Source organism: Triticum urartu, chromosome 3A (assembly GCF_056163025.1).
Source record: "Triticum urartu cultivar PI428250 chromosome 3A, HENAU_Tu73, whole genome shotgun sequence".
NCBI classification, from domain to species: Eukaryota; Viridiplantae; Streptophyta; class Magnoliopsida; order Poales; family Poaceae; genus Triticum; species Triticum urartu.
Genome location: NC_141875.1, coordinates 415,403,814 through 415,427,397, shown reverse-complemented (window position 1 = coordinate 415,427,397; position 23,584 = coordinate 415,403,814). Strand labels below are relative to the sequence as shown.

General features: G+C 47.1%; 1 protein-coding gene across 1 annotated transcript; it reads left to right on the top strand.

The window, feature by feature from the left end:
• Nucleotides 1–22,117: 22,117 nt before the first annotated feature.
• LOC147979904 (uncharacterized) lies at nt 22,118–22,753 on the top strand. Its single transcript, XM_087515388.1, has 2 exons — nt 22,118–22,138; nt 22,181–22,753. The coding sequence occupies exons 1-2, from the start codon at nt 22,118–22,120 to the stop codon at nt 22,751–22,753; spliced, it is 594 nt and encodes a 197-aa protein (XP_087371514.1).
• The last annotated feature ends 831 nt before the right edge of the window (nt 22,754–23,584 follow it).

The window sequence follows — 23,584 nt, the reverse complement described above, 5'->3', positions numbered from 1 at the left end:
CCGAAGACGGAGACGACGTGGGAAGCGCTACAAGGGATGGTTTCGGCCGCGGTCGGTCCCATTGGAAAGCTGGCGCTCGGCCGGATCCAACGGTGCAAGCGGGGTTGCCGGGAACGGCATGTCGCGGCGACGGCGGCGGGCAGAAGCGGCGGCCGGAGTTGGGATCGAGCGGGTCTGGGGCTCTAGTGCTTGAGTGAGCAAACGTAGTGGCTAGGCAGCCTCCTGGAGGCGCCAGGAGCGTGTCGATGCCCCTGGAGTGAGGAGGAGAGGCTTGGGAGCGCGGGCTCGCCGGCCATGGCGGACGGCGGCCTCGGGTGACCTCGGGGCTATGGCTAGAGGGCGGGAGCAAGCAAGGGGGTCAGAGGGGAAACGGTCAGTAGCTCACCGCGGTTCGAAAGAGCCAGTCGTGGAGCTCGGGGAGGCAGGGACGACGGCGAATCGGACAGCAGCATCCGGCGGCCATGGACGGGAAGAAAGGTCGCGGCGTCGTCCTCGGGTCGTCCGGCCTTGCGTTGGTCGGCGGAGAGGTGCTTGGGGTTGGGGCGGAGCACGGGGGCACGGAAACGACTCCTGGGGAGCTCGGTGTCCATGCTAAACGGCGGCGGTGGTGACGACTGCGCTTGGGTTGCCGCGAGAGAGAGAGAGAGAGTAGAGGAGGGGAAAGAGGTCCAGGGAGAGAGGGGAGAGGACGAGGGGGTCGGGGGGGTGCGTGGCGGCGACCAGGCAGTAGAGGGGGGCACGCAGGCAGGGAGGAGCCAGCGCGGCTCGCCTACGCATTGGGCACGCAGCTGCTTCTCCTCCTGGTAGGAGGAAGAAGACAGTGCTGCCCCTGGTGGGCCGGGCTAGCTTTGGCCAGTAGGCCACTACAGTGGTGGGCTGCACGGTAAGGTTCCTCTCTTTTATTTCTGTTACCTTTTCTAATTTCTGTTTTTCTGTTCTGGTTTAAAATAAATAGTAAACCATTCATAAAGTCCTGGAAATAATTATGGGTGCTTTCTGAGTTATTCCAGTGACCCTTAACAATTTCCAACATTTTTGGACCAACTAAAATATATATAGCATTTAAATAGCTCCAATTCAAATATGGTTGAATTAATTCAAAGTCCAAATATGTCCTGCAAAAATGTCAACCATTTTCGGTAGATGCTTCCACCTTGATCCAGAAATGATGAACATTTTTAAAGGGCATTTTGAAATCATTGAAAAAGATTTTAGTAAACCCTAGTTGGTTTAAGGGGGGTGCTGGGGGTTCTGCCATCCCCATTTCAGTTTCATAAAAAAAATAAACATGATGCCATGATGATCATGCAAGAGTAAGCAAAGCTAAGCTAGGGCTGTGACAACTCACCCCCACTAAACAAGAATCTCGGCCCGAGATTCAAGACGTGAGGTAAGAAGCAAGGGGGTCACAAAACTATCGCAGTCTTCTCGATCCAACTGCCCTTCCCGAGGATGTTGACTCATTGCGTCATCTTGATCTTGACGTCTTTGCTTTCGGGATCTTCATCCAGCATGATGACGGCAGAAAGAAATTCTACAGGAATCGATCTCCTCGGAGATCAAGCACTCAAGATCAACTCATGGAGTGAGATATAAAACATCCCTTGAGCTGAGACACGAAACACACATCAGGGGTGATGGAAAGAAGCGGATGATAAAGGTTCAAATTTGGTAGGCAACAATTCCACGCTTAAATAGGATGGTGCATGGTTTCAAAGTAGCAAGGAGATAATTGCCATAATACCATAACGAGACATCTTAAGGAAGGTGACTCGCAGAAATATTCCCTTAAGTGGCAAAAAGAATTACTTTTGATTCAGAGATCATTGAAACTCTTCATATCAGCTTAAGGCAATTTACAATTGATCATTTGAGATAGCTCGAAGAGATGGCATACTCGGACTAGGATGGATGATGTGGACTACCTTGTTGAAGACAACGCAAGGGATGATTTTGCTTATGCGTGCTCTCAAGAACTTGAGCATTTCCATATTCATCAAGGTTCTACCAACATCAGTGGCAAGGATCCTGGCAACACAACATACTACCATGATGACTAGTGATGGATGATGCGGATACAAAGGAAGATAAAACCTTCTCAGATCTTCCCTTAGCGAGGCTAAGGGAACAGAATCTGGACGATCGACCGAGAGACATTTAGCACTCCGCCTCTAATGTTCTCCTTGATGTGCTAGCGTAATCCATTCATAGATATGGTTTGATATCTAGAACATCAAGTAAAAGGTTGGACTTTGGAAGCTCAAGAATCCATAAGGAATAACTATGGAGGCAGATCCTGTGAGATCCTTATGGGGAGGTGACCAACTTCTTCAACCAGGATACTACAATAATAGGCCTTCCGGTTAGGTGTGTTGTCCACGACATCCACGTTACCGGTTACAGAGGGACCAACAATATAGTTCTTGGAGTACGTTCCAACCATCATATCTGCCTGAGATTCAGATCTGGTTGGTGTTAGGATATTCCAGACTCATCGAGTCTAGAAAGAAAATGAAAGTTTGCAACACAAATCGACGAGATGTCATTGCGAGATTCTCAGGAAATGGACTATGGTAGTAAGCTCCAAAACATGAGCTGGTTCTGCTAAACACATGTGAACATGTTGTCCCAGACAAGCATGACCACATAGTAGTCTTACAATGAAACACTACCGATTCCTAGTTGGGAACCATCATCAAGGATATCGAAGTCCTTGCATAAGTCATATGATTAGCTCTTATGAAGAAACTTCTTTCCCCTGAACAAATCAGCCAGTGGCTTGGTGTGATAGAGAATACAAATGGAATGGAGGTAGCGAGCCTGTCAAACCATAACACACTTCACACATGCATGACTGACTTGGGATGGGACCAGAGGAAACAAAAACAAACTTTCTCGAATTCACAGCGGCAACTTGCACCTAAAGCACATGAATTCAAGGAAGTCACTTCTTCCATCCAAGCATAAGCTTCATGAACAGGACACGAAGACATTGCTTACAAAGTTTCCAACACTAGGTTGATGTTCAAGATGACCCATGGGGGATACAAAATGCTGCGGATGGCTCAACAGCAACTCATCGGAATTTCCATATCACTGGACCTACACCATCATGTGAACACGGTGATAGCATTGGACAGACCAAAAGATGTAATGGTGTATGCTTGAGGGGTCAACCACGAGTAAGACAACATTACGAACATCGTTGGTTCTAATTTGACTTGACGATAGCCCATACTCAAGTCAAAGTTTTGACAAGGCAATAGATCCAACAACTGATCACGAGGACCAATCGATGGAGATACCATCTTTCTTGAACACACACACACACAAAAAGATATCCCTTAACATGAACTAAGTCAGACAAGATTTTATCTTCCAACTCTCCAAGTTGTTGTTTAGCTTAACCAACCAGCTCAGGGATATCCAACACGGATTCTTGGAGAAGGGGTGGTTTACAAGAAAACCAAATTGATCACGAACTCAACACAGCGGTCAGGTGACAACCAAGTAATACTTCCGAGAAGATCTTTGGAAAACCACGAACCACCAATATGTTACTAAGCTCGAGAACAATCTTGCTGTTCAAGGCAAGACGATCTGATCAAATAAGCAAGGGGTTGAATAATCCTCACTCATTGATCGAAGAGTGCACCAGAAATAAAGACTAGGTAGCACGATCAATTTTAGGATGATGATTTAATAACCATCACACTAAGAATGAGAATATTGTCCATTAACTACCAAGCAACACGGTTGCTAGGAGTATAAATTTCACACATCATGGTTCACTTGTCGGCATTCCGGTTACAACAACACGGGACCGAGGAATGAATAATGATAGCGAGAAGTATCACTGCGTCAAGAATTCATAAGAGGTGGTGCAATTCTCATGACATTCTTGACATAAAGATGGTAACACTCCAAGGTAGAACAAAGCAAATGCTGGATTGGCATTTGATCTGCGGAATACAACTGCTTTGACCCAATCCTAGAAATGGATGAGGTACTGGAGCTTGTTTCTCCTAGTCATTCTGGAATAGAATGGCTTGACGGACCACAAGAATGATAGACACCGATGAACGAATGCACGCATACTCTTGACTATCAATTGATAGACGAAGGTCAGAGGACGACTAAAAAGGGACAACTCAATGGAACATATGTTTTTTCTGAGTTGTGGATGCATGGATTAGTATGCCGAAAAAAATTCAACATATTTCTTCCAGATAACCCATGCAGAACAGGAGGGACTGGCAAATTCACACTTTTTGCATGGAGAACTCATCAAGAGCACTCTTGTTGTGATCTCTTGGTTCAAAAGAACTCCTGCCAAGGATGGTTCATGGTATTTGGAAGAATGATATACCACGGACCTCGAGGACTATCGCAAAGGTTACTAATATCCTAAAGATACGAGCAACACTATCGACACGAGGTAAGTAGAGTGAATCTTGGGTCAAGAACCCAAGAGTAGAATGCCTACTACTAAATGGCATCATGGAATGCTTTCGAGAATGGTGGGCAGAATCATCACACCGGGAACACAAAGCATTGATAGATTACTAGGTGACTCCCTAAGACACCTAGGGTCATAATAATAGCTCCAACATATATGTCGAGGTAATAGAGTACCTCATCTCACCGATTAATGTGGTTAAACTGGCCCAAAGGAACGTCGGTAACAGGAGGAAGGAATTTGCAAATGCATCAGACTAGTTAGAAACCGGGGATGACTCGGACAGCAACGGCTATAAATGCTCAAAAATATTTGAGACATCCTGCAAAATAGTGGCATGACCGCTCAACATCACCATATCAAGGTTCTCAGATCAACTAAGAACACATGGAAGTAGTAGGACCTGAACAGAGGCTTGAATACATCAATCCTATAAGTCTCTAACATAGTAACTCATCATCCTGATAGATAGATGAGAAGGCCTAGTTCTTAATCCCCGTAAAAGAGAAGAGGTTGACTCAGATCAGAAGGCCATGAGGTATAAGGAGTAAAAAGAGCCTTACGTTCCCTTCCACAGTCAATTCCCTTATATAACTAAAGCATTTCTAGACTCAACTTCGTCCAGTTTAGCTTGGTAATCCTACAGGCAGTCAGACTCTGATACCAACGCTGTCAGGACCCTGATTCCAAGTCACATCGATCTAGCCGGTAACACCTCATATCACTTTGCTGCCTCACGCACGGTATTCCTACGGGTGTCGCCTTACCATGGCCCGGGACCGTATGCGCCTTTTGGCTCACGTATATGATAGGTGTCGCTAGCATCCATATGACAGAGAACCCGGGCCGACATGGCTAGTCGTGAACCCAAAGCGGCACCAACCTATGGGGACAGGCATACATGAAACACATCGAGCATGTCGGTCAGCAGCGTGTGAATCCGGGCCGTAGCACTGGGCTAACAAGACTCCGGGAACCCGGGCTGTAGCAGGCTAGGCAGGACTCCGGATGTCACCGCGTGACATTTCCCCGAAGGGACAGACACAGGAACGAAGTGAAACACATGCCGGCCAATCAAGTGTCTTGAGCAATAGTGCTGGGCTAGCAGGACTCCGGTGAACCGGGCTGTGGTGGACTACTATGGCTCATGGAAGCACTAGACTACATTTCCCCACAAGAGAGGCTGCCAAGGATAAACAACTAGATTGTCGGATCCCACACATACCAAGCATTTCAATCATACATACAATTGCTCGATATGTGTAAATACAACATGGCATCACAACATAACTCTACGACTCAAGTATTTATTCAATAGGCTCCGACGAGCGAGATATTACAAACATGGGTCTCATGACCCAACAATCATAGCATACAAATCAAGCACATGCGGAAGCTTAACATGTCTGAGTACAGACATCTACAAATGAAAAAGGCTAAGAAGCCTGACTATCTACCAGATCCTGCCGAGGGCACAAGATCGTAGCTGAGGTATCAAGCTAAACGTCGAAGTCCACACGGAACTACTAGCGAGACTGACGTCTCTCTGCAAAAACATAGAATATGCAAACGTGAGTACAAATGTACCCAGCAAGACTTACATCAAAACTAACTACATATGCATCGGTATCAACAAGGGGGGGTGGAGTTTAACTGCAGCAGGCCAGCTTTGACTTAGTGGCTAACCTGAACTACGACTGCAAGCAACTCTTTTGAGGCGGCGCACACGAGTCCACATATTCACCATTCAATACACCACTATGGATCCGCTCCCGTCTCCCTACGAGAAGGCCATCCATAGCACTCACACTTATCTTGCGAGTTTTAGAGTATCCACTTTCACTTGTCTATGAACTGTTATAGGCAACCTAGAAGTCCTTTACCGCGGACGCGGCTATTCGAATAGTTTTATACCCTGCAGGGGTGTACTTCATCACACATGTTTCCACCACTTAGCTTCTGCACACGACATGTGCTCGGCAGACTTCAAGCAAAAGCCGACGTGGGTGTAGACCATGACCTGACTAACCGCACAAGTCTCTAGTCCAGGTTTATCGCCTATTCGGGTTCCATCCGCGAGGAGATCTGGCCGGAGTTTCGCTCACAGCCCCAAACGATGTGTGCAGGGTTCCCGAGACACCAAACAGGCGCTCAGTACACCGTGCCACGGTGTATCTACCGCATCATAGCCCACCCCTAGGGTCAACGCTACGCACGGCCGCCAACACACATCCTATAAACACCAGAAAGTAGTTGCAACTCCTGGACAGAGGACGAGAGGGGTCAGTAAGTCGAGCGGGGTCATATTTCAGGGCCCAATGTGTGGTAGTAGCTGTGTCATGTATCACAAACACAGAACTCAGTTCCTGAGAACGGTTTCAATGAGACAACCCACCATGTACTCCTACATGGCCTCTCACCGCTACCTTTACCAAATCGTGTTCACACATTTAGCTCACACACAGTAGGACATGTTCACAACTTTCCAATTCATCCCCGATATATCAGACCTGACAAACCTCTAAGCAATAGAAGGCATGACAAGCAAACATGAATGAGTAGGCACATCAGGGCTCAAACAACTCCTACTCATGCTAGTGGGTTTCATATATTTACTGTGGCAATGACAGGTCATGCAGAGGAAAGGGGTTCAACCACCGCAACATGTAACAGTTGAATCGTTGTTTCCCTAATGCAGTAAAAGAGAGCAGGAGCGAGAGGGTGGGATTGTATCGGAATGAACAAGGGGGTTTTGCTTGCCTGGCACTTCTGAAGATGATATAACTCTTCATCGGTGTCATCAAACTCATCGTCGGAACGAACGTCTACCGAGAGGGAACAACCACCGGCAAACACAAAATGAACCGCAATCAATGCAATGCACATACATATGAATGATATGTCATATTAAGGTACTGAATTGACCTAGTGCAACAGTTAGTCATATTCATTGAAGTGGAATTCAAACCTATAGCAAATTCCAACTCCATAACCAATTACCATTTATTGCATAATCATGAATTGTCCTATTCAGTGAGGTTAACTTGTTCAAACATGCATGAAAATACCATATTTAGATTCTTTGGATTTTTCTGATAATTTTTCATATGTAAATTATTTCATTCTGAGTTCCGGTTAATTTTATATGATATTTCAAAGTTTTGGATATTTTCTGAAAATGAATAAATCATTTAGATTTATTTAAAATCCAGAAAAGGTTTTACTGCGTCAGCATGACGTAAGAGTGACGTCATCAGGTCAACTGTGGCTGGCTAGGTCAAACCTGACCTGTGGGGCCTACTGGTCAGTGACACACCGCTGGCATGAGTCACTGACGTGTGGGGCCGGTCAAAGGCCACGTCAGCAAGGTCAAAGTTGACGCGTGGGTCCCGCGGGGTTATGACTAATCTAAGCAGAAATAAAGCTGGGGTTAATTAGGACGTGGGGCCCATTTGTGAGTGAGCAAGGGGGGTTAATTAGGGCGTGATTAGCCCCTAATGGTGGCGCCACGTCAGCCTCGCCAGAGTTCAGCCGGTGGCGACCAAAGCCGACGACGGAGACGAGGTGGGAAGCGCTACAGGGGACGGTTTCGGCCGCGGTCGGTCCCGTTGGAAAGCTGGCGCTCGGCCGCATCCAACGGTGCAAGCGGGGTTGCCGGGAACGGCGTGTCGCGGCAACGGCGGCGGGCAGAAGCGGCGGCCGGAGTTGGGATCGAGCGGGTCTGGGGCTCTAGTGCTTGAGTGAGCAAACGTAGTGGCTAGGCAGCCTCCTGGAGGCGCCAGGAGCGTGTCGATGCCCCTGGAGCGAGGAGGAGAGGCTTGGGAGCGCGGGCTTGCCGGCCATGGCGGACGGCGGCCTCGGGTGACCTCGGGGCTATGGCTAAAGGGCGGGAGCAAGCAAGGGGGTCAGAGGGGAAACGGTCAGTAGCTCACCGCGGTTCGAAAGAGCCAGTCGTGGAGCTCGGGGAGGCAGGGACGACGGCGAATCGGACAGCAGCATCCGGCGGCCATGGACGGGGAAGAAAGGTCGCGGCGCCGTCCTCGGGTCGTCTGGCCTTGCGTTGGTCGGCGGAGAGGTGCTTGGGGTTGGGGCGGAGCACGGGGGCACGGAAACGACTCCTGGGGAGCTCGATGGCCATGCTAAACGGCGGCGGTGGTGACGACTGCGCTCGGGTTGCCGCGCGAGAGAGAGAGAGAGAGCAGAGGAGGGCAAAGAGGTCCAGGGAGAGAGGGGCGAGCACGAGGGGGTCGGGGGTGTGTGCGTGGCGGTGACCAGGCAGTCGAGGGGGGCGGGGGGGGGGGGGGGGGGGGGGGCGCACGCAGGCAGGGAGGAGCCAGCGCGACTCGCCTGCGCATCGGGCACGCAACTGCTTCTCCTCCTGGCAGGAGGAAGAAGACAGTGCTGCCCCTGGTGGGCCGGGCTGGCTTTGGCCAGTAGGCCACTACAGTGGTGGGCTGCACGGTAAGGCTCCTCTCTTTTATTTCTGTTACCTTTTTCTAATTTCTATTTTTCTGTTCTAGTTTAAAATAAATAGTAAACCATTCATAAAATCCTGGAAATAATTATGGGTGCTTTCTGAGTTATTCCAGTGACCCTTAACAATTTCCAACATTTTTGGAGCAACTAAAATATATATATAGCATTTAAATAGCTCCAATTCAAATATGGTTGAATTAATTCAAAGTCCAAATATGTCCTGCAAAAATGTCAACCATTTTCGGTAGATGCTTCCACCTTGATCCAGAAATGATGAACATTTTTAAAGGGCATTTTGAAATCATTGAAAAATATTTTAGTAAACCCTAGTTGGTTTAAGGGGGGTGCTGGGGGTTCTGTCATCCCCATTTCAGTTTCATAAAAAAAATAAACATGATGCCATGATGATCATGCAAGAGTAAGCAAAGCTAAGCTAGGGCTGTGACATCGGACCCTTCCCCCCTCTATGCTATACTCAACCCAATCTGTTCACAAATTTGTCATGTGCGTTCTATTTGAAACTTGTTCAAAATCTTCACTGTGTCCTTGTCAGCTGAAGAAATTGCGAACGGAACTTTAAAACCTATCTTATCTAAATTTTCGGCTTTGCCGCTCAAACCGTTCCGCATCCCACGATACACTTATCCTTTCACCCACGATCGCACATGATCTCCACCTCTCAGTACGTGGGTGACACATGTCAAGTGAATGAGAAGGTTCAGGGGCACGTTCATCCAATTTCTTCGGGCGAACAGTTTTTCACCGTGGCTATAAATACCCCTCTTCCCCTTCCTCACTTCTTTTACTCCGCTCGACCTCTCTCCAGCTCGAGCTTCTCAAACCCTAGAGCTGCCGCTACTTCATCATTGCCGGTGAGGAAGAGCTTCACTGCCTCGACCTTGTCGCCGCCGTACTCGCGCCGGCCGCGGAAATCTTCACTCCGCCGCCGCCGTAGCCGTCTTCCTCCGCCATGTTAGGGCGTGGAAGATCTACACAGACGAACTTCACCTCTCCACCTCACTGTTCGTCGTGTTCTTCATCCAGGGTAATTAAAAGTTACTTTTACTGCCCTCTTTGATTCGAATGATTATCTACAAAATCTTCAAAGGTGTTTTTCTTCATATCTTCACACACTAAAAACCTCACATATCATCTGTTCTTGATTCGTTTCTCTAGGCTATGTTTTTCTTCAAGATTCCTCAAATGTGTGGATTTTTGATCTACACATCTCTGAAGCTAAGACAAAGAACGCTTAGTGAAATTCTTCAAGACTCATCTGGTCAAATTCCTCAAACTTTTTCTTTTTACAAAACCTTCTGAGAACGCATATGACCTCTCCAAATTCCTCGCAACTATACTCTGTTCACAGGTACTCATGTCAGCTGCTGAATCACTAGGTTCTCATAAACTTAACTCATTTGCAGCGTTCCTCGAAGAAAAGTTGCATACTTCTTCAGAGAATTCAATTGTTCAAATTCCTCAACTGAAGAAAATGGCTGACGGTAAGAAGCCACAGAAAGGAGGAAAGAGGGCTGAGGTCAACACAGCGTTTGAGATCCCTGATGATATATATGCTGGGTACTGCACACCTCCCGAGGAAGACAAAAATCAGTGCAAGGTGCGCATTCAGAAGATAGAGAGGAGATGGGAAAGATGTGGAGGGAGTACAGGTATGTTAGTCCCAAGTACATGAAGAAATTCGCACTCAATCCTCCATGTCCAAGACCTCCATTGGTACCTGGCCAAATAGCTGATCCCACCAGCCTCAAGCGCGATGAGGACTATCCTGATGAATGGGCCAAGCGCTAAGCCAAGTTGGCCAGGCAAGCTAGAGAAGTAGTGAGGAAATTCAATGAAGACTCTGCTGCTGCTGCTACCTCTATTGAGGCCTGTGCTGTCAAGTCGAAGAAGGCTATGTCAAAGAAGCATGCGCGCAAGCCAAGTGCTTCACCAACAGTGCCCTCAAGGCCAAGTTCATCAGCAATGCCCTCACGGCCAGAATCCTCAAAGCCCTCACGGCCAATTCCTCATGTTGCTCCTGCTCCTTCAAAATCCTCAGCTCCTCCAAAGTCCTCGGCTGTTCCGACAAAGTCCTTAGCACCTGTGCATCATGCCTCGTGCCAAAGGACTGCAGGCATCTCAATTGCCTCAGGAGCTTCAGCTAGTTCCTCAGCTGCACCAAATTCCTCAACGGAACCCTCTCTACTGAAGACAAAGGCCACTGATGGACGAGGTCCTCGCCCTAGTCCTCAGAAGAAGCAGGTCGCCTTCCAATTGCCGTCTGAAGAAGACGAAGCTGATGATGTTGAACTTGCTGAAATCATCAGAGATAGGCAAGTCAGGGCCGCTAGAGCCAAGGGAACAAATGTGCCACTGCTTTTGGATCCCAAGTTGATCCTCGAATACATTGATGTTTGGCACAAGGACCCCAACACTCCCATGCCTGACTTCAAGCTGACTCCTGGCCAAAGTCACATGCTGACCCCCTTCATACAAGAAGAAAAATGGAAACTTGAGAAGGCTAGGCAGATCAAGAAAGCGTAGTACAAGAAGGAGCGCTATCTGAAGAAAAACGTTGTATCTATGACAACTGAAGAACTTGTCACTACTCAATCTGAGATCAAGAAACTCGGTGATGAATTTGACGCATACCATGTTGATTGGCTTGGAGCCAAAGTTCGTTTTGTGAGACTCGCTGATAACTTCACCTCAAATATTGCAGCCCCAACAAAACAGGAAGTTCCTCAGGCTGAAGCATCTGCTCAGCCGACTGAAAAATATGCCAGTACCACTGATGAAAATCAGGCTGCTAAAGAAAATGTGAGTTCCAGGGCTGATGACTGCATTCCAGCCGCTGAAGAAATTGCCAGGGCATCCACTAGTGGTGCGCCTGAAGAAATCAGGGCAACTGCATCAGTTGTGCCTGAAGAAAATCAACCAGATTCCTCCGCTCCTCCTGCGCCAACACCAACTCCGATACTTCCATCTGCATCAGATGTGAAGAAAACCAAGGCTGCAGAGCGTGCAACAGTGAAGAAAAGGAAAGCATCAGCTACTTCATATTCTTCAGCTCCGAAGAAGATGAAGCCTTTGACCAGTTCATTTGCTAATCCCATTGAGTTGTTCCAATCTCAACCATGACATCGAAGGACCTTGTTCCTTTTGATGAAGAATATGTGATCCCCAGCAGATCTGATGAAGAAACTCCTTCTGCTGCTTCGTCTGAGCAGTTGGATGAAGAAATTAAAGTGGATATGATCCCTTCAACACCTGTCATCTCCTCGCCCATGCCTCAGTTCACAGCTGAAGAGGCTGGCATTGAAGAAATGGAAGATGAAGATGTGGACGTTGGCTGCTCCACACCAGTAATAAGTGATGAATTCTGGAAAGTCAGCATCCAAACTCTCCAATGTTCACACCGTTGCAGCAAATACCTCAGTCACCTGCACAAACTGTTCAAATGAGCTCTGGAGAAACTCACCCCACTTCATCTGTGCGTGAAGAAATTCCAGCCACTAGCACTGAAGAAACTGTTGCTGCTGAACATCTGAAGACGCAGACTGCCAATGAAGAGGAACCAGAAAATCCTCAGCATGAAGAACCTGAGATTGTGATTCCCGAGGTCATGATGCAACTCACTGGCACTCCTCTGCCCAAGCCAAAGGATCCATTCTCAAGCAAGAAAAAGTTCAAGGCTGATGATTTCTTCGGCGAGCATGTATTCTTTGAAGACTACAACCCTTATAACTCTGCTCGCATTAGGAAGAGGCATTTCTGGACTACTAGTCAAGCCAATTTCTATTCCCCAGTGCTGTTCAACAAAGAGAAAATCTTCTACCATGAGCACATTCCTCACGTGGATATGGAATCTCTGCCGTGTTTCGTGCCAGTCCTTAGTGTTCTTCACGACGCTAGACTGTTAAATTTTTGCTCTGACATCTGTGATTGGAATGAAGAAGTGATTCTTAAATTTTATGCGACGCTGCACTTCACAGGAGATTCTGAAGATGTGAATTCATGGGTGCTGGACTGGATGTCTGAAAACACTCACTACAAAGCACCAACTTCTGAATTGCTTCGTGTCTTACCACTCAGTCCTCCCCTTGAAGAAGCTCGTTGCATCTACAGTGAACCTAAGCTTACAAATCACTACATGCAGGTTCTGATGAAACCTTTGAAGCCAGGTCAGGCCCCAGGAACCAAATTCCTCATGAAGGAATTACTTTATGTGCCCAGAACTGTCTATCGTATTCTTACGAGGATAATGAGTCCTATCAAAGGCCACGACTCATCTGATGAGGAAATTGTTGGCATCATGAAGAATCTGGTATTCAACATCGTTCATGGCATTCCTGTCAATTATCATGATTTCTTCATGAGGACTCTGGCAAATGTTGCACTATCTCCGTTTGAGCTGAAGCCTTATGCACCTTGGATTATGAGATTCCTCAGGACAAGGTCTCCACTCAACTACAAAGCTGATTTTCAGAATCACCTCGGCTACTTGCCCCCAATTGAAGTCCTCAAGCAAACCTATTCTTCAGTTGATGAAAAGGGCAAGGCACCAGCTGTTATAGATGAAGGCATTCCTCCATTGGATGGTCAGTTTCGCAAAGCCGCCTCTTATTCCACCAATGATGACTCTGCCACACATGACTCTGCGAATGCACCCAAGTCCACTCCTCAAGCCACTTCTCCTCGTGTGATGACTAATCATGAGCTTCTGCTTAGTCTTCACTAGAAGGTGGATCGAAATCATAAATGGGTTAAGCATCAGTTTGGTTCATTTCTTCACAACATGACTGCTACACACAATGCAGTGAAGAAAAACCATTACTACCTCCATGAAGTCTTCGGTCGCACCTGGGCAATACTGTCACATCTATATGGTGAAGAAGATCTGAAGAAAATGGGTCTCAAGGAAGATTTTGACTGGTCTGCACCTCCATCGAAGAAATTCAAGAAGGTCAAGGTTCCTTCTCTGGTGGCCAGCTCATTTTCTTCATCGCGCGACACTGATGAGAATGAAGACTTGGACAACACTGCGGCCGGCCCTACTACGACAAACGACCCCAACAACGCTGGCGCTCCTTCATCAACTTGATATTCTTCAGGGGCGTTAGTCCTCATATTCGATCCTTTTGGTCATTTGATGACAAAGGGGGAGAATTTTGAGTTAGTTTTCAAGCGGGTCTTTCTATATGGGCGTTTTTTTCAAGTTACAACTCTCGTTCTTCTGAGACTTTATTGGATCGAGTTGTAAACTTAAACCCGATGGTGCTCTGATACTTTTGTTATGTTTTTCCGCATGCTCATTCCTCGTTAATATTGTTGCACGCATGCTGAATTACATTAGTCACCATATTTCATCATGAATTTCAAATTCTTCATTGTTATATGTCAAATGCATGTATGAATTACAAGATATAGGGGGAGATCTCCATGATTCAACTCTTCAAGTGTGCATTGCTTCAAAAGCAAATTCCTCACTATGCACATATTCAAGGGGAGTTCTTCTATATCTTGCAATCAAATTCCTCAATATCAGTATTTACACTTCATATGTTTATCCCCGTTGAAAACTTAACCTATATTGTCATCAATCACCAAAAAGGGGGAGATTGTAAGTGCATCTAGTGCCCCTTAGTGATTTTGGTGTATTGAAGACTTATAGGTTAAGGGACTAATGCGTTTGTGAGTGTACACTGGTCTATAAGTCTATGAGGAGTTTGATATTTACAGAGAAAGTCGACCCTAAAAATGAAGTTCTTCGACTGAAGACTTTGGCTTTCTGAAGACTTTGAAAGTGAAGAAATTGGTGTGACCTTGAAGACTTGGTATTCATTCGAGGAACATGAAGCGTGAAGACTTTTGTTTTCGTAGTTTCATTTTCTCTTTCTTGAGTCATAGGAAACACCGTACTGTTAAAGGGGGTCGAGGAAATACTAAGGAAAAATTTCCATGTGATGGTCAACTAAAAATCCTACACCTACCAATCCCTTCGAGTGAAACCATTGGAAATCTCATACAATCCAGTCATATTCTTCAGTGATAGAGACGAAGTTCTTCTGGTCTCTGAGGAATTTGTTCTGACTGAGGAGTTAGGAATTCGCCAGTGCGGATTGCCTACACAGTGAGGAACATGATAGCCCTGAGGATTTTGCTACTCAAAATTCCGACTGTTGCTGTGCTATGCGCCAGCTGTCCCAAAATATCTATCCACCTAACGGTCATATCATTGAAGGGCATTTATGTCTTATCATGTCGGGCTGCTCCCTAGGCTATAAATAGCCGCCCCCTACAACCACTATCTGGTTGGCTGCTCCAAGAGAAACTGACACTTCTCATTTGAGAGCAACCCATCCTTCGAGGACTTTGAGAGAAAATCATCAACTGAGGAAAAACCCAAACCCAAACACCTACAAAACCCAAGTGATTGAGCATCACTGAAGAGATTGATCCTGCGTGGATCCGACGCTTGTTACCTTTGAAGACTGTGCTTCTTCCAGACGGTTAGGCGTCATGGTCTAGAGCATCCAAGAGGAATTGTGGATCGCCGAGTGACCAAGTTTGTGAATGTTTGGAAGTCGCCTGAAGACTTACCACGAGTGATTGGGCGAGGTCTGTGTGACCTTAGCTCAAGGAGAATACGGTGAGGACTTGGTGTCCTGAGCTGCGTGCTCAGGACTGGGTGTCCGGGACTGTGTGTCCTCGAGTTTAAATACTCAGCCGCTCCAACCAGACGTACAACTGAGACAACAGTTGGAACTGGTCTACCAAATCATTGTCTTCACCAAGCTTACTGGTTCTATTCCCTCAACTCGTTCATTTCCTCATAACTGTGTTGTGTGCTTGATCATATCTGTGTTTGAAGACTTTGATTGAAGACTTTCTCAATTTCCCCAGTTCAATTTCTTCAGTCTGTTTGTCTTCATCCTGTGTTATCTTTTGCTTACGCTTCCTGTACTCTGTGCCTGTCTTCATTTCATCATGATGACTATGCTTGTATTCTGTTATGTTTACTTTTGAGTACTTATTCCGCTGCCAGTAGTTCTTCACTAAGGAATTTCCTCACCAGCAAATTCGTCAGTGAAGAATTTCATAAAAATCGCCTATTCACCCCCCCTCTAGTCGATATAATGCACTTTCAGTTCCCATAACACCCAATCACGTAAGGAACGCAAAATCAAGGAACATAACACTGGTATGACGAAAACTAGGGCGGAAAGAGTGGAACAAAACACCAGGCATAAGGCCGAGCCTTCCACCCTTTACCAAGTATATAGATGTATTAAAGTAAATAAGATATAATAATGATATCCCAACAATATCCATGTTCCAACATGGAACAAACTTCAACTTCACCTTCAACTAACAACGCTATAAGAGGGGCTGAGCAAAGGCGGTAACATATCCAAGCAACGGTTTGCTAGGAAGGTGGGTCAGAGGCTTGACATGACAATATGGGAGGCATGATATGACAAGTGGTAGGTAGCACGGCATAGCAATAGAACGAACAACTAGCAAGCAAAGATAGAAGTGATTTCGAGGGTATGGTCATCTTGCCTGAGATCCCGCAAGGAAGATGAACGGGTCCAAGAAGAAGGCAAACGGACGTAGTCGAACGCATCCTCACAACTCCGGAACGGAACCGAAGCTAACGAGAGAAGCAACCCGGAAAGAAGCAAGAAACATAGTAAACAACCATCACATAAACATGGCATGATGCACAACCAAGTATGATGCATGTCCGGTTTAATGAGGTATGGCATGGCAAAGTGCATAAACAATACTACAAATTAAGTGGAGCTCAATATGCAACGAGTTGCATATTGACGAAACACCACATGACTTATTTAGTTCTCTCTCGGTTATGTACCCAACAATATTAAATGTTGTTAAACATGGCAAGAGGGTGAAGCATAAATAAACTAATTATTTAGGCAAGTTTAAATGAGGCCGGAAACAACAAACAACAATTCCAGCAAATCCTCATGTGCATTTAGCAATTTTAATGCAAACAACAATTTTAACCATTTTAAATTTTGTTATCATGATGCGGATGATATGTGCAAGTTTTATGCAATTTTATGAAAAGGTTGACATGAACATGATACGAAGCATTGTTGCCATGGCAAAAGGAAAAGGGGGCAACATCAACGAATCCAAAAATGATGCCACAACAACATATCGGTTCTGGTAGCTCATGGAGATAGCAGTGCAAAAGGAAGTGTGGTGGGAGCGTGCAAAAGATGGTGGGGTGATCCCGGTTACTGGTTTCCCATGAGTCGATGGCATGGAAGCGAGAGACACTACGGACACGGTGCAGACAAAGGGTGCATCTCATACAACACAAGCAATAGTTCTCGGACGGTCGTCTTGGAATTATACCTTCGAAGCGTGCGTTTTTGAAGCGTATCGAGTTTGTCAAGGGAAGTAGTCGTTCACGGCCGTCGTGGAAGTAGCGGTTCCCGGAAGTCGTGGTACATGTTCGGGAAGCGGTAGAGGTACAGGTCTTCGACAATGGTCGTCGTACATGTTCCGAGGTCATCGGTAGAGGTTCTCGCGATCTCGGCGACGGTAGTGGAAGTAGATGTTCGTGGCGACGATAGTAGAAGTAGTGGAACTATCGGTCCTCGACGGTAGTGGTACACGTTTCTAAGAGGAACTTGACGAATCCGAGTAACTTGGGGTCGACGGTAGTCGTTCACGTTCATAGTTTCACGAGTTTCCGTAGATGTTCGTGGTCACGACGAGGAAATTGATCCATCGTTGAACTTGGCGTCTGAGGAATCCCGCGTAGTCGTACACAAGTCGTAGTCGAACTTGACGGTTCCGTTAGACAGTTCATCGTAGATGGTAGTCGTATATGGGTCTTCAGCCACGGTAGTTGTACACACGTTCGGAGAGGAACTCGGTGTAACCAAGTACTTGGCGTTCTGGTGTGGTAGTCGTACTTGCGGTCTTGACGGTACAACATGAAGCAACACAAGGGCCTCGGGTAGACAGCAGCAAGGAGGCGATGGTGGTGGTCGAACGAGGCAGGGGCAGCTCGGCACGCGCGCTGTGAGGAGGCCAATGAAGCCTTGGTGGTGATCGGAGGGTCGGAGGTGTTCAAGAGGTTGATGCAGCCAACTCCTTCGGGCTGGAACACAACGGAACAGGAGCACGGCGACGCGCGGGAACAGCAGTTGGAGCAGGGCGTCGGGGTCGCGCGCGGGCTGGCTTTCGGGAGTGATGCAGGGGTGCATGCGTGCATGGAGAGGAGCCCTGCACGGTTGGAGGGGTCGCCGGCGCTGGGATCCGGGCAGCAGAGGTCGGGGACGAGGCCGGAGATGCGCGACATGGCTCCTCTGGCCCATGGCAGGAGGTCATGGCGGGCAGACGGCGAAGGTCTTGGCAGCAGGGACGAAACGGAGGGAGGCCGGGCATCCACGAGCTCGGGAAGGAGAAGGCAGTTCGGGGAGGTCCTGCGGCGGCGAGGGAGTCCTGGCTTGGGCGTCGACGAGAGGAGGCAGGACGCGTGCAACAGAGTAGCGGCAGTGCACGTCCATGGCTGAGGTTGGGAGGAAGGAGAGGCCGGCGTGGTCACGCGCGATGGCGGGATTGCCGGCGTCGGGGACGAGGTGCAGGAAAGGAGAGGCGCTCGGGCCAGACGCGGATGCGAGGGCTGCTATGGGAGGAGGACGAGGGGCCGAGCGGGACTCCTCCCTAGTGCGGGTGGGTGGCGCTACAGAGGGAGGCGCTTAGGATCAAGAGGGAGAGAGTGAGATGGGGATCGAGACGAGCGAGGGAGATGGCGGCGGCACTGGGTAACGAGAGGGAGAGGTCGGTCGAGGCTAGGTTAGAGGGTTAGGTGGGCCGGTCTGCTAGGAGGCCCAAGTGGCCGGTGGCCTGGCTGGGCCCCCTTCTCCCTCCCTCTTCTCTTCTTTATTTAAATTCCACAAATAGCAAATAAAAAGAAATGTGCAGGGATCTAAGGGAGGTTTCTGACAAAGAGGAAAAATGCTATGGGGTCCAGGACTTATGTAATATTTGAATAAATTTCTTAGGGCATTTTTAAAGGTAGAAAATTAAACCAAGTTTGAATTAACTTCAAACTTGATGCAATTTTGAACCCAACCAAAAACAACTTCAAAAGGGAAGAAAATTTGATAGAGAACAAGTAGGCATGGTGAATTAGATATAGGGAAAGAATGAGCATTAATGGAAAAAGGGAAATAAATACCCCAAATAAATGGAAAAGAAGAAAGGGAAGAAGATGGTCATGCAATGGGTCATGGGTGGAGAAGAAGATGAAGTTGAGAGAGAGACAATGCAGGAGTTGAACACACATGAAGCACAACACATTATGATGACTGCAACACACAAAGCAACATACAAGAAGAAGAAATGCACAAGAGAAAAGAAAAGATAACATAAGCAAGATGATGCAACAATCAATAAAAACACACGGCGACAAGGAGAAACATGGATGGCATCTGGAGTGTCGGTCTCGGGGCGTCACAGCCTCGCATGCTCTTATTGCCAATTTTTTGCTGTTAGTATAACGCCATCAGTAAAGTCAAGCAATGCTACTGCTAAAGTGATGCCACATTTAACTAATGCTGCACTCTGTCTAATGCCACCGATAAATTTAAGCAATGCCATTTAATATCCCTGGATTATTTCAGGCTTAGCTGCTGATTGTGGTTGTATTAAAGATTTTTCAGCTAAGGCATTCTAATGTTGTTGCATAGCCAGTAAACCAACGATGAAACTTGTTACTACCTTCAGATTTTTGCACTGTTAATGCTTATAGAGTACACACCTCACTTTCATGAGATAAGTCAAATTTTTTGTACAATGTCACTAAAATGCCAAGGCGCTGATGTCACTTTATTTTGGTTAAACTGCACAAAAAATTATGAAGAGAAGAGGAAAGTTCAAGAGTGGGCACCTCCTCCTCCGGCTGTTTTCTTGATTCGGTTAATCAAGTTTTTATGTTCGATCGATTATCAAGATTGGGATGGAAATTTTTCAAGTCCCCTCGAGTTTGAAATGATATTTACTTTGAAGGTACATGGTTTGCAATTTTTACACTGTCATTAGTTAATAATGCTAGTTACCTTCAGACTTTTGTATTTTGTTTAATGTTGTTGCACAACTAGTATACCAATGCTGAAACTTGTTACCTTTACATTTTGTATAGTTAATGCTTATAGAAATCTTCCAGTGCTAGCTTATGGAAATATGTTCAGTAAAACCATTGTACTGTACCTCGTAATAGAAAAACTACTCTATTATTGCACTAGCTACTGGATTAGTATATATTTATACTATTCAAATGGTGTTGCATTAGCGTATGGACATATATAAGGTGTGGCAAGCTTTCCCAGATATGTGCTCAAGAAAACTACTACCTGTTTTTCTAAATACTAGACGTTTGGGTACTTTAAATTGAACTGTGAAAATGTCTTATATTAATAAACAGAGGGTGTAGAGTTCACTCAAATTATGTCGGTAAAGCTAGTCACACTTTTGTTAAAATTAATGTTCATTATGATATCGGAGGAGGTATGCATGTTTGTCTCTAATGCCTATCGATCACATACTTGACATCATGATGTAATGGTAAGTCATTGCTTTTTGTACAATGTCACTGAATTGTCAAGGTGGTGATGGCGTTTTATTTTAGTTGAACTGCACAAAATATGCTTAAAAGAAGAGGAAAGGTCATGAATGGCTCAATCTTTCAGAAAATACTATGTTTGCCTTCCTGACATCAGCCGCTGTTGCCTTATTTATTCCTTCAAAACGGTGGTTAGAAACAGTCTTGCTACCTTTTCCCATTAAGAAATTGGAATGCTTATATTTGTGAGTCTATGCTTCAACTAGTGCCACTTTTGTAGTAATCACACTTCCAATATCTGTGCAAACAGGGATGCTCAATTTTAGTGGAACTGCACAAAAAGTCCAAATGGTTCAACAATATGAGCTTGTTTTCTTCCAAACCGGTATATCCAATTGGTGGCACTATGAGCTGTTCATTACGAAGGTACATGGTTTGCTACTATCTTGATACTCTTTTTGTATTGTCATTAGGTAGTAATGTTAGTGGTTTGCATGTAAATTTATTGGCAGGGTGGACCTACATTGGAGGTGCAGGACATGATTCAATGATAGGATGCTCAATTTTGGTTGTATCGATTTCAACTCTTCCATCACTACGAACATGGATATCCTTGGTCTGCTGAAGAATAGGCGCTATATTTCTGCTCTATACCAGCAATTCAATCCAGTACGAAATTGTCCAGGGCAAAACATGACAATATCAAATTGTCCAGTGCAAAACATGACAGATGGTAAGGGGAAACGACTAGAAGAGACATGTTTAAACCGAAAATACAAGGTGCGGTATATGTTTACTAGCTTCTTGATATTTGTGCAGATATATGTCTGCCCATTGCTATTTGGCAAACAAACAAAGTGACCTCAATTTTGGTGGAATTTCACAAGAGAATAGTATAGTCACTGCATGCAGTGCCATTTGAAAATATACACAGAAAGATTGGATAGTCACTTCATGAATTGCACAAAAGTAGTGATGTACTATTTATTGGCCAACACTAGGTGCTTCATTGCTTTGGTCCGATTATACAGTGGGCATCATTTTGCCTAAGTTAAAGTTTGAATTCCTAAAATAGTCTCGCCGTGTGATCGAGAGAATACCAAATCACATTGCAGTGGATGTTCCTCCATCATGTGTGGTTCACTCTCATGGTTCCAGCTGTTGGTGAAACCACTTACTTTTTCAAGAGGAATTGTAGACTTCACAAACAAATTTCATAAGCAAGCAGAATGGACTGACGCCCCTGACTGAGGGTTGGGTGAAGACCATTCCCTCATGGCCGATAATGAGGCACCGAATGGCTGGGTCACGTACTTTGATGGCGCATTTGCACGACAGGGCACGGGGGCTGGAGCCATGCTCATCTTGCCTACTCAGGACAAGCTCTACTACGCCGTGCAACTCTGCTTCCAGCATGGTGAGAAGGTCTCCAACAACATTGCGGAATACGAGGGACTGATCGCCGGCCTCAAGGCCGCAGTGGCTCTGGGGTCAGGCGTCTCACCATCAAGGGTGACTCTTAGCTCCTCGTCAACTTCTCCAACTAGGAGTACAAGCCAAAGGATGAGCACATGGAGGCGTATCTAGAGGAGGTACGCAAAATTGAAAAATGATTCTTGGGCTTGGAATTGCAGCACGTACCACGTGACACGAACAAGGAGGCGGACGACATCGCCAAGAGGGCGTCCCGACGCGAACCCCAGAAGCCTGGCATCTTTGAAGAGCGGCTCTTCAAGCCATCGGCAGCTCCTCCCGCTGCAGGACTGACGCTGCTCCGGGAGGAACCACCGATGGCACCTGCCTCGGGTGCCCCAGCCTACGGTCCAACGTCCGGAGCTCGCCTACTCCTCACGCTCGAACCTCGGGAGGGGTGCTGGATAGAGGAGTTCAAGGCGTACCTGCTCCGAGGCACCTTGCTAGAGAAGGAGGAAGACACGAAACACGTGGCCCGCCAGGCCCCCGCTTACTACATCCAGGACGGCGAGCTGTACCGAAGGCGCCCAAACGACATCTGTCTGCACTGCATCTCCAGGGAGCACGGGCGTGATCTGCTGGTTGACATCCACAGCGGGGATTGTGGGCATCACTCTTCGTCGCGCACCCTCATGGGCAATGCATTTCATAGCAGTTTCTACTGGCCCACGATGCTCAACGGCGCCACTGAGCTAGTAGGATCCCGCGAGGCATGTCAATTCCATGCCAAATAGATCCACCAGCCTGCTCAAGGCCTCCAAACCATCCTGCTCTCATGGCAGTTTGTGGTCTGGGGGCTTGATATCCTGGGCCCGTTTCCCTGAGCGGCCGGGAGCTACCGCTACCTCTACGTCGCCATTGACAAGTTCACCAAGTGGGCAGAGGTTGAGCCCGTGCGCACCATCCCAGCTGGCTCGGCCGTCAAGTTCATCAAGGGCCTCATGAGCCGCTTTGGGGTCCGCAGTCGTATCATCATTGAAAATGGTTCTCAGTTCATGAGCAACCTCTTCAAAACATATTGTGCTAACCTTGGAACACAGATATGCTACGCTTCGGTGGCGCACCCACGGAGCAACGGACAAGCCGAACGCGCCAACGCGGAGGTCATGATGGGCCTCAAGGCGAGGAGTGTCAGGAAGAAACTCAAGGCCCGCGGCAGGGGTTGGATCAACGAGCTTCTGTCCGTGCTGTGGTCCATCCGCACCACCGTGATTAAGCCTACCAGCGAGACCCCGTTCTTCCTCGTCTACGGGGCTGAGGCATTCCTCCCTCATGAGCTCAAACATCGCTCCCCATGGGTCTTGGCTTTCGAGGAGGCACGCCAGGACGCCTCATGGGGGATAGAACTCATGATCAGGGAGGAGGCCCGCCGCCAAGCCTCGCTTCGTGCCACGAGGTACCAGCAGGCACTGCGATGGTATCAATGTTGTAGCCTCCGCTCCAGGACCCTCGAGGTGGGTGACCTCGTCCTGAGATGGGTGCTCTCCAGGGAGGGGCTTCACAAGAGCTCGCCCATGTGGGAGGGCCCATTCAGTATCCCCCATGTCCCAGGCCTGGCGCCGCGC